The sequence below is a fragment of the Parambassis ranga genome, chromosome 15, assembly GCF_900634625.1.
Source record: "Parambassis ranga chromosome 15, fParRan2.1, whole genome shotgun sequence".
NCBI lineage: Eukaryota > Metazoa > Chordata > Actinopteri > Ambassidae > Parambassis > Parambassis ranga.
In genome coordinates, this window is record NC_041035.1 from 18,896,764 (window position 1) to 18,908,134 (window position 11,371).

General features: G+C 41.6%; 1 protein-coding gene across 1 annotated transcript; it reads right to left on the bottom strand.

The window, feature by feature from the left end:
- Positions 1 to 1,191: 1,191 nt before the first annotated feature.
- Positions 1,192 to 11,122, bottom strand: spmip7 (sperm microtubule inner protein 7). Its single transcript, XM_028424052.1, has 9 exons — positions 10,726 to 11,122; positions 9,568 to 9,653; positions 8,736 to 8,803; positions 8,165 to 8,303; positions 3,496 to 3,563; positions 3,371 to 3,412; positions 2,886 to 2,993; positions 2,718 to 2,801; positions 1,192 to 1,333 (listed from the first exon to the last, which is right to left on the bottom strand). Exons 1-9 carry the CDS (start codon positions 11,120 to 11,122, stop codon positions 1,192 to 1,194), a joined length of 1,134 nt encoding a protein of 377 aa, XP_028279853.1.
- Positions 11,123 to 11,371: the final 249 nt, after the last annotated feature.

Below are 11,371 nucleotides of genomic sequence, written 5' to 3' on the forward strand. Positions count from 1 at the left end.
CTCTGGTTCAGATGACAGCACATTTTCAGTAAAATCAATAAAATTCAAAATTCAATAAAAGTGTCATCCATTAATGGATGACACTTTTATTGAATTTTGAATTTTATTGATTTTACTGAAAATGTAGTTACAACATTTGAAGACACGGTCACTGCCGAGTGCTTGAAATTCAAATGCTAATTTCACCCATCAGTCTGTGTTTGGAGGGGTCACCTGGATATGATCAGAGTTGGGGGCTTGTTTACGTCTCATGGCCTCACTGTGAGGACAGCTGTTTGTGAGCTGATGGTGTTCTGATGACAGAAGAAAAACTCTTTTTTTTTGCTTTTTTTGATAATTTGTTTTTTAACCATTCCTACACACAAAAGCAGCAGCGAGCAGCGCTCAGAGCAGAGCGGCTGGCGGCACAGAGACTCTGAGCAGGCTGTTAAAATACTTGACAATGCTTTGGGTAGAAAACTTTCCATGGTATGTTGTCTAAGGAAAGACGCTGCATTATGGGAAATGTAGGATTCATCCAGTTCATTTTTATATCAGGATAAAAACACATTTTTCAGTGGTGTATATGTCTGTAGGTTCCAGACCAGAACAAATCCTTGTGAATGTAAATGTAAACAAAGTATAGATGAAGAGAAACAGGAAAACCAGCTCATCCCTGTTTCCTGTCAAAGCGTGAAGCTGCACAAACCACAAACATATAGAGCTATAGCCGGCAGCCACTTCATAATAATGTTGATTTGCATCATAGTCACATCTACAGTAAACCAACAGCTCTAACTGATGTGTGTACACTGACTGTAAACTCATTCATTTGCACATCCTATGTTTTTTTTTACCATGAATACTAAATGATTCTGTTCTACCTGCCACGAAAAGTAACATTAGTGCAGAGAAAAATCCTTATTATTCTCAGTGTTTTCTCCTTTCACCTCTTTCTTTGCCCTTCACACACACACACACACACACACACTGAGCAACTCAGCGAGAGAGCAAATGTTTAAGAGGACAATGCAAAAGCTCACTACCCAGAGTTAGAAAACCACTCATCTAAATCAGGGAAATTATGATAATGGGGCATCTCATTATTCTCCAACTCACTCTGAATCAGTCACTGACATCACATCATTATAGATGTATTCATATAAACAGATTGAATGGCATAAGTAGGGAGCTGACACCTTCTAAACTTTCTCATCTGCGTTGTCCAACGTCTCCCTGTGTGGTTGCGTGAGAGAAAGGAAGTGCAGGTCTGAGGAAAGGGTTGCAGGGGGTCGTCGTGGTCACCATTTGGGACAGAGGTGCCACGTGGACAAAAACACGTCTCCCCGATTCCCTGTGAAAATATAAATATATTTTTACGAGTTGTTAAATTCCTAATTCAATAACCAAAGTGAGACATTAACTCCTGACTGACACTTCATAGACACTTGTGTAATGAGCAAACTCTGGGGGACGTCTGACCGTTGCAGCAGACAGTTAATCAATCCAAACACTTGTCTTGTTTTGGGGGACAAAAAGATGGGAGGCCAGCCTAATCAGCAGAGGAAACAGATCTCAGGGGGTGTCGGGCTCCAGGAAAATGGATCTGGGTTGTGAAAAACCACCGTTACCACGAGCTGCTCTGGATTCAGCCATCTGGAGATGCCTGCTCCAAAAGCCGGTAAAGTTCGCTAAACTGGGGCCCAACTAGGAAACAGGTTTACACTTCTTTAACAGACTGCCAGCACTCCCAAAGCGCTAAAGTGGGCTTACTGTTAAAAATACTTTCTGAAAATGTTAAAGATACAAATCAGAAATCATATCATTTTACCCGTCTGTCAGTCTCTGTTTTTTTTTTTAAATCTTCTTTATAACATTTTGAATTACTGCAGCACCATTAGCTCGTGTCTCAGCGGCCCACTCATGCAAAACATAACATATACCAGCGCCTAAAAATGTTGAAGCTTGAGCAATGCCAGTCAAATACATGCTGCAGCAGCACAACAATATTTTATTACTATAAACCTTTGCCTTCTTAGAAGATATCACACGTATTTGTCTTCATATGTACACCTCTACATTTGTATCAACATCATACAGACGTCAGAGACCTGACAGATATTCTTTAGATTTATAGTTTAAAAGATCAGTTAACACAAACGATGATCATTTATATCTGTCATTTTAAACTACTTGCAGCTCACTGTCATGTTATTATCACACTAAGATACAAATATCAGCACATCTGTATGGTGAGGTCTGGTGGTGGTGGTGGTGGTGGAGTGCATTAGAGCGCCCTCCAGTGGACATTTGTGAGAAGTCTTAAAGTAAATAATGTGCAATGATAATATAAGAGTAGTGATGAGAGAAGGAAAGCTGATTATTTAAAAAACATTAATGATTTATTGAATGATGATTAAAGCTTGAATTAAATCAATATATAATAAACAAATCAAGTTACTTTGTTCATGATTAGAATAAGGAATATTTATTCATAGTTACTTCATATAGGAATTAATATAAAATTTAGCTGAATTTTATTTATATATACATATATAAATCTGGGTTTATGGATGTTTAGTGTTTAGTGTTTTATTTTATAAAAATCACTTCATATTTTTAGGAGATCAGTGTCTTTTCAGTGGGGCTGATACTTTCTGTAAAACTGATGTGTATATATGTACAGTAAGCTCATTTAAATAAGAGCTGATCACATATTTGAGTTCATATACACTCACCCAGAGGAGCCTTCAGGACAGGAGGCTGCTAAGACCGAGTTCGTAAAGGCAGCCTTGCCTGTGTATCCGGGGATGGTGGTCCGGCTGGTTAAAAAAAAAAGAGAGAGAAATGTACATGTTTAATATCAGACTGTGCAACAGGACGTGTTAAACTACAGTAAGTCTCACTGTGCCGTGGGAGTGTAGGCAGGGACGATGCTTCTCTTCAGGGTCAGTGGGTGAAATTCTTCATCCTTATTGTCAATACGATCCATGTTCTCAGAGCCGATCGTACCACTGCAAACACATGAGAGCCCACACAGGTCAGGCCTCACTGAGGAAGCAGAGGAAGGACAGGTGTGAAGGCGTAGCAGCAAATTTTAGGCTTGGCCCTGAACTTGTACTTAGTTTTTTCTCTAAAAATCTTCAGATCCGAAGTCAAAAAGACAGCTGTAGACAGGCCAGAGGCAGCAACCAGCTGCAAATCTGCCCAACAATGTAAAATTAACCCTTTAATAAAGTTCTAAGCTCCTCCTCTACCATAACTTTAAGTAGAAATTATGTGGATAATTTTCATGTTTGAAAACAGACCTCCATGACTCTTATAACTTTACGTGTAAGATAATTATCATGCTGCAGAATGATCAAACATGTGATGGAAAGAAAGCACTCACGTGTATAACGGGATCTGACCTGACCTCGGGTATCCGCTGCAGCTACAAAACAACAAGGAAGCACAGTTTTCAAACTGGATGTTAGCTTTAAAACGACAGCTGAGTTTTTGGTGTTGAATACTCACAATGTCACAGGTTTCTTGGCGTCATTCCTTGATCGAAGTTGCCGTCTGTTCCACTCAGCTCCTACAGACTTGGGGGGAAAAAAGCCAAATTGAATCAAGAACCTGTGTTAAAGGTACAGTACAGATCCTTTGTCTCCCCCTTCTGGCAGAGCGAGCACTTACACAAAATGACAGAAATGTGCTGCTCTGCTTTAACAATTAACAATGCTACCTGGCTCATTGATATGATTAGTGATAATTAAGCATGTGGCTGTCCATTGATCCCTTGTTATTAATTGCTTTTGCCTGAAAATGATATGAATGAGATTTTCTTTTTATGTGTAGTCTTAACCAGCATTTGCTGAGATATAGGTTGTTAATTTATATGTAAAGATCACAGACTATTGACCATGTGACACAGCTGGATTCTCACAAGATACATGCATCCACATATCATGACATAAACACACTCAACACGGGTAGGTGTGTAACAGCAGAGTCATTGTAAAATGCAGCGTGCAGCGTTTTATTATCAACACTTGCCAAAAATCAATTTACTCCACTGATCTGAAGACATTAAAGGATAAGTCTGCGAGTGCTTTTTCTCATTGTAACTAATCTTCTGAAAAGCAGCGGATTTAATGCACAGCAGCAGGATACCATGCCTGTGTTGTCTGCACTGAAGGAGCCCCGTGCAACAGTGCAAACACTGGTGTGTTAGTCTGACATCAATGAAAGAAGTCTATAGCACAGAGGAATAAGATACAAGGGTTTGCCAGCAGGACGTTTCCAGGCAGGAGGGCGGAGGGGGATCAATGTAGGAAAACACAAACACTCACAGACACAACATCACAAAAAGGGAGAGAGAGAGAGAGAGAGAGAGAGAGAGGTGGTCTGTGCTGGGGCTGGGAGGCGGATCAGCCCAGTGTGGGTTTGTGTAGAACTGGCTGGGCTCTGCAGCTGTTTGTACTGTTACTGTGTATTTATCAGCGGTGGCTTCAATGAAAACAACACCAACCATGGCCCTGTGGCTACAGTGGAAGGAAGACGACAACAGGGATCCAATAATCTAGGTCCAATGGGCAGAATTGTAAAGAATGCTGGTGGGTGGAAGAGACTCCTCTGTATCGTCAGTGGCAGCCATTTCCACGTTCAGATGCACTGCATCCTTCTGAGGCCTCAAGGAACGTCTTCAAATTTGACAAAAAAAAAATCTACTTTAACTCAAAAATGAGTGATTTGATTTTAGTGGTAAAAAGATAAAAAGCATCATGACCACATAAAACTCATTATTAGCCGCCTCTAGTCCAGAGTTGTCACTTCCTGTCTCTTATCAGGAAGAGGAGGCCTGTGGCACATGGTTGTTGTTTTTTTTTACTGTATTGCGCTTCCTGTGATTGTTGTGGTACTTTGTCACCAAGCTGTTTATCAGTAATCCTGTGAAGGAAAACATTAGAGTCATTTCCATTTTTGCCAAACCATGCTGTGGTTAATATGGTTTCCTTTAACTGGATGCGTAGTTTTACATCCCATGAGGTTAAAGCTGACTGTGTGTAGGTGTAGATGTTTTCATAATTTATCAGTGTTTTTATTTTACGTTGTGAACATTCTCAAAACCTAAGAACAGTGTTTATTTTATTTGAATCACCTTCGTTAAGGAAGCATATTTATAGTTCACCTGTTGTGGTGGGGACACTAATTAGTGACGGACGTGAGTTGACGCAAATGCACGGCAAAACCCCGGAAGCGTCTGTACTGGTAAGACATTTTCTCTTACTTCTCTTCTTTTAAAGTCGCTAGCGCCATTAAAATGTACTGTAATGTGTTTAAACTTGTATAAAATAACGAGAACGGGGCACTTTGGGGGCGGCACGAGCGGTTATTATTGATCATATCATCATATTTTTTGGGGGAATTGGTAAATTAGCGCCCCCTGCAGCTGCATTCTCCCACACTTCACTTGCTGAGAAGTTGTCATGGGCCGTTCAAAAAATGTTTTCATGTCACGGTGCTCCAAAGATCTTTATTAACACAGATCTCCCACTCTCTCCTGATCGTCATCATCAGGTGTTTGCGTATGTACACTCAACAAAAATATAAACGCAACACTTTTGTTTTTGCTCCCATGTTTCATGAGATGGACTTGAAGATCTAAACTTCATTCCAGATACACAATATTACCATTCCTCTCAAACATTGTTCACAAATCTGTCTAAATGTGTGATAGTGAGCACTTCTGCTTTGCTGAGATAATCCATCCCACCTCACAGGTGTGCCACATCAAGATGCTGATCTGACATCATGATTAGTGCACAGGTGTACCTCAAACTGCCCACAATAAAAGGCCACCCTGAAATGTGCATTTTGTTTCTGCTTTATTGGCGGTCTGGGGACTCAGAACCAGTCAGTATCTGGTGTGACCACCATTTGCCTCATGCAGTGCAACACATCTTCTTCGCATAGAGTTTATCAGATTGTCTATTGTGGCCTGTGGAATGTTGGTCCACTCCTCTTCAATGGCTGTGCGAAGTTGCTGGATATTAGTGGGAACTGGTGCACGCTGTCGTATACGCCGGTCAAGCACATCCCAAACATGTTCAATGGGTGACATGTCCGGTGAGTATGCTGGCCATGCAAGAACTGGGACATTTTCAGCTTCCAAGAATTGTGTACAGATCCTTGCAACATGGGGCCGTGCATTATCTTGCTGAAACATGAGGTGATGTTCATGGATGTATGGCACAACAATGGGCCTCAGGATCTCATCACGGTATCTCTGTGCATTCAAAATGCCATCAATAAAATGCACCTGTGTTCTTCGTCCATAACAGATGCCTGCCCATACCATGACCCCACCACCACCATGGGCCACTCGATCCACAACATTGACATCAGCAAAGCGCTCACCCACACGACGCCACACACGCTGTCTGCCATCTGCCCTGAACAATGTAAACCGAGATTCATCCGTGAAGAGAACACCTCTCCAACGTGCTAGACGCCATCGAATGTGAGCATTTGCCCACTCAAGTCTGTTACGGCGACGATCTGGAGTCAGACCCCGATGAGGACGACGAGCATGCAGTTGAGCTTCCCTGAGACGGTTTCTGACAGTTTGTGCAGAAATTGTTTGGTTATGCAAACCAATTGTTTCAGCAGCTGTCTGAGTGGCTGGTCTCAGACGATCTCGGAGGTGAACCTGCTGGATGTGGAGGTCCTGGGCTGGTGTGGTTACTCGTGGTCTGCGGTTGTGAGGCAGGTTGGATGTACTGCCATATTCTCTGAAATGCCTTTGGAGACGGCTTATGGTGGAGAAATGAACATTCAATGCACGAGCAACAGATCTGGTTGACATTCCTGCTGTCAGCATGCCAATTGCACGCTCCCTCAATGCTTGTGGCATCTGTGGCATTTTGCTGTGAGACAAAACTGCACATTTCAGGGTGGCCTTTTATTGTGGGCAGTTTGAGGTACACCTGTGCACTAATCATGATGTCAGATCAGCATCTTGATGTGGCACACCTGTGAGGTGGGATGGATTATCTCAGCAAAGCAGAAGTGCTCACTATCACACATTTAGACAGATTTGTGAACAATGTTTGAGAGGAATGGTAATATTGTGTATGAAGTTTAGATCTTCAAGTCCATCTCATGAAACATGGCAGCAAAAACAAAAGTGTTGCGTTTATATTTTTGTTGAGTGTATGTAGTAGCGCGAATGATCGAAGAAGTGAGAGCTCTTACCGTTCATACAAGATCTGTAAACAAAGCGCAAAGTGGACCGACAGCTCAGTGCTGCAGGCCTGGTGCTGCTGGACTGAGGTCAGACTCTGGATGTGGATGAAGATGTATGTGTCACGCTGAGCGCGGTGTTTTTAATTGTGTGGTTCAGTCATGATGTCTGTGCACGGGCTCGTTAGTTAGCTAACTTGTTAGCTACTGTCTGCTAACATAAGTCCATCCATAACATTAAACTTTGTTTGTTTGTTTGCTGTCAGTGAGGTGTATCAGTTTAGATAAAGATTAAGATTAAGATTAAGATTAAGATTAAGATTAAGAAACCTTAATTAGTCCCACAATGGGGAAATTGCATATAAATGAAATAGAAATATATAAATGCTATTTTATATAATATATATGAAATATTAAAAAATAATACCATGACTGGTTTTGGGTACATTTGAAAGATGTTTGTACTGAGAATGTAATTTAACTTAATTTAAATTTTAAGATGTTTTCTTTGATTATTTTTACCTGTACATATATCCATTAATAAAGATCAACTGCTCGGTGGAGCAGTGAGTAATTCAGGGAGTAATTCAACGTTGCTGTCACTGAGTTCGGTTAAAGAAACTTTACTTTCTGTTGCTGTTAAAACTGGAGGATTCCCCTCATTTGCATTGTTTACTTTTGCACTGCAGATTAGAGAGGAGAGAGCTGCGACCATTCTAATGGACAGGTGGGAAAAAAAAACCTCTCTATTGCTCTATGATTTGGACTTTTATTTTTACCAGTGGGTAATTACACAGACATCCAGAAACAGACTCCTTCAGCTGTGTGTATTTATGCAGAAGTCAGCCTATTAAAAATTCAGAGTCAGTGGGATTGGGTTTAAACCCCAGCAGCACAAAAGAAAACATTACGCTCCAGCCTTGGCAGTGTTCATCACTGTTTGTTCTCCATGGCTCACCTGCCACAGCTGAGGCCGGCTGTGGTAGCGCCTGGACGAGGGCCGCTCGCTCACTGGATCGGCTAACGTCTCCAGGGTCGTTTCTGGTGCCTTCAAGCGCCGGGGCAACTTTATATCCCAACCAACTTCCTCATAACTCCTAAAAAAAAAAAAAGACAGCGAGGAGTGTGGCCATTACACACTGTGTACCAAACGCCCTGAGAGCAATTGATTAACTTTATTCCCAAAAGTTATTTGCTTTAATTTGAATTCTTAAACAGCCCTCTTCATTGCACAAAGTATATCAGACAGCTTATTAACTCCAGAACTGATTCTTCCCCGAGGCTCTAAGCAAGGCTACAGTTCATCTGCATGAATTCATTGAGCAGCAATTAACACAACAAGAGAACACACTGTTCCCAGATGACATCACTAGAGCAAAAAAAAAAAAATCAAACCTATTCACTTCCAATAACCCTCAAAGCAAAGTGCCACAGTGTGTGGACTTCACATAATGGGGTATGTGGGAGGTGAGCCTTGTTTAGCTTTATTATTATTGAAAGAGAACAACTTCATGTGACTGTGTTCTAACCTCTGCGTGGCAGAAGTGTATATGAAGCGTCGAACTGCCTGTGAGCTGTCTGTCCGCGATGTCTGATCCTAAAAGAATCAAAGTCAGAAGCAGCAAATAAAACATTTTTATCTTATTCGAACAAACGGATCATTAATTTGTAATAATGCTTCAAAGTCCAGCTTTATACTCTCACAAATGACGGCACCTTAAAGGCCTGTAATGTCTCTAAATCTTGGTTATAAGTCACAACTGCTAGAAGCTCTGTAAAGCTGTCAGTGCTAAAAATCTGGTTGGCAGGTGTAAATACAGGAGGTTAGGATCTGGATCACATTTCTTGGCAATCCATCAAATACTTGTTGAGCTCTTACAACATAAAGGCATTGTAAAACATGAGTAAATGAACCATAAAGCAGATATATAACAGTCGTTTTTAATTGTGATTACTTCAAGCAGCAGAAACAAAATAATAATAAAAAAAAGATTAAGTGAGCATTAGTCTGGGCAGATGTATCCGCCTGATGAGACCCAGAGGCAGGTATGTGTTTATGGGTTATTATTTCACATTTCATATGTGCTAGTGTTACAATAGAGGAGTGTTTAATTCACCAGTGACGTGATGAAATGTAATGATAGCATCGCTGTCTAGAAAACCCATGCCGGCAGCAATAACTTAACTGAAATGTTTGCACCGTAGCAGATTGAGGGAATAAATCAATGAGTGTTTATGTGCTCAGTGAGTTAAAGAGAAGAAATGAAGGGAAGATGAATGAAATGTTCAATTTCTCAGTCGGACAAAACAAGAAAACTGAAGACACCACAGTCGGGGAAAACGGATTTAGTCCTCACTCACCTGAGGTCCGGCGTGTTTGTCAGGGAGGCTGGTGTCTGTTGTCACTTGTTTAGCTGAAGTCTGTAGTGAGTGTAGATTTGCTGAACCTTGGAATGACGAACAAAAATGTCAATCATGGGACACTATGACCTGTAACTGAAGGTCACACTGTTTCCCAAGGGGACCCCGGGGCAGAAATCAGCAACTGGCCCCTCTGACCGCCTCTTTCTGCAGATGCTGTATAAATCCTGCTGTTACCCACGAGGCACCGAGCACTCGGCAGACTACAAATGACAGCTTAATTTTAATTATACAATATTTTGCCTACAGACACAGATACTAACTAGCTAGGACCCCTGCTCTTCACTCATTTCACTGCCTGCCTGAGGTTTGTTTTGTGTCTGTGATAATTTTATTAAAGGGTGAAATTGATGCTGTTATTGAAATTAGCTTCTCTTCCAAGAGCTACCTGAAGCTGATTAGCTAACTTCTCAGGATCTTGCAGAGTATTCTCTTTTCTGTCTCTTCCGTGGTTCCGTAGTACTGGGCTGTAGGTGATAAGCTTACAGGTATGCTAGCAAGCTGATCTTACAACTCCAAAAAAATACATACAGCAACAAACGTGTACTTTCTGTGTCTAATATCTGAAAAACACCATAGACTCAGTGAACCTTTTACCAAGTGACCAGTAGAGGGCAGTGCAGTAGGAAGTAATACTGCAGCTGTCATGTCTGAAGGCTGTAATATCAGGTGTTACAGGAATTGACTGATGAAACAAACTTGAAACCGGAGAGCGCAGTGCAGCGCTTCTTTTTATAACAGAGATAAGTTACTCTTTAAACTGTTAATTTGTATTCCTTCCTGCCCACCCTTTTCTGTTTCGTATTCATGGTGCACTCTGTGTTTTTATCCCGTCTTCTGGGTTTTACACACATGTGTTTTCCCTTTGTGGACAAAGTGATTGATTTTTCTCATACTTTTATGAATAGTTGTTGAATCATTTGATCTTAATTAAGATTTCAAATGGCACATATTTAAACTTTTAGTTGTCCAAACATGAGACAAAATATCAAAGCTCAAAAGAGACAAAGATGTTCAAGAAACTTTAGATTTGAACTTTGATAAAACATTGCTGCTCTGTGGCTAAGTTAGTCAGTGTAAATATTAGTGTCATTTTACCACAGAGTCTGGCTCTTAGGGCTGCATCTGAGATCCCTCTGGAGTTCCAGGCCTTGTCCTGTCTCAGATCCACACAGATACCACTGGGGTTGGGGGCTGTTTGAGGCCTCTCTCTGAACCCTGGAGGCACCCACAGAGCAGAAGCCACATGCTGGAAGTTTATGAATCTTTGTCGACCTTTGATTCCCAGGTCCACCTCGGCTCCTGCACTCAGCTGACCGCTGCACGGGTCCAACAGGGGGATGTCGTCTCGTAAAGGAGCCAGAGACACATGCTGAAGCGTAGAAGAGCCTGTACGTCCGTCTTTGCAGCCGTCCCGCTGCAGACTGAAGTTCAGCCGTCTGATGACGTCTAGATCCTTAGAGAACGGTTTGAAAGGATCCAAAGCTGCTGTCATTATTGGCTGTGGAGACACTCCAAGAATGGTTGTGAGTATGAAGTGAGCCCACGTTGCCCAGAGACTGTCTTTGTTTGCTACTTAGATCAAATTACTGACATGCAGAGAGGCCACACTGCCTGCTGGCTGTGGAGGTGTAGCTTCAATGAACACAAGTCATTCTGTGTCATTTGTTATAATGATGGAGACCTAAAAACATCCGCTGGTATCTATGGCCAGATGACACACTGATTCACCTCAGGGGAGCAT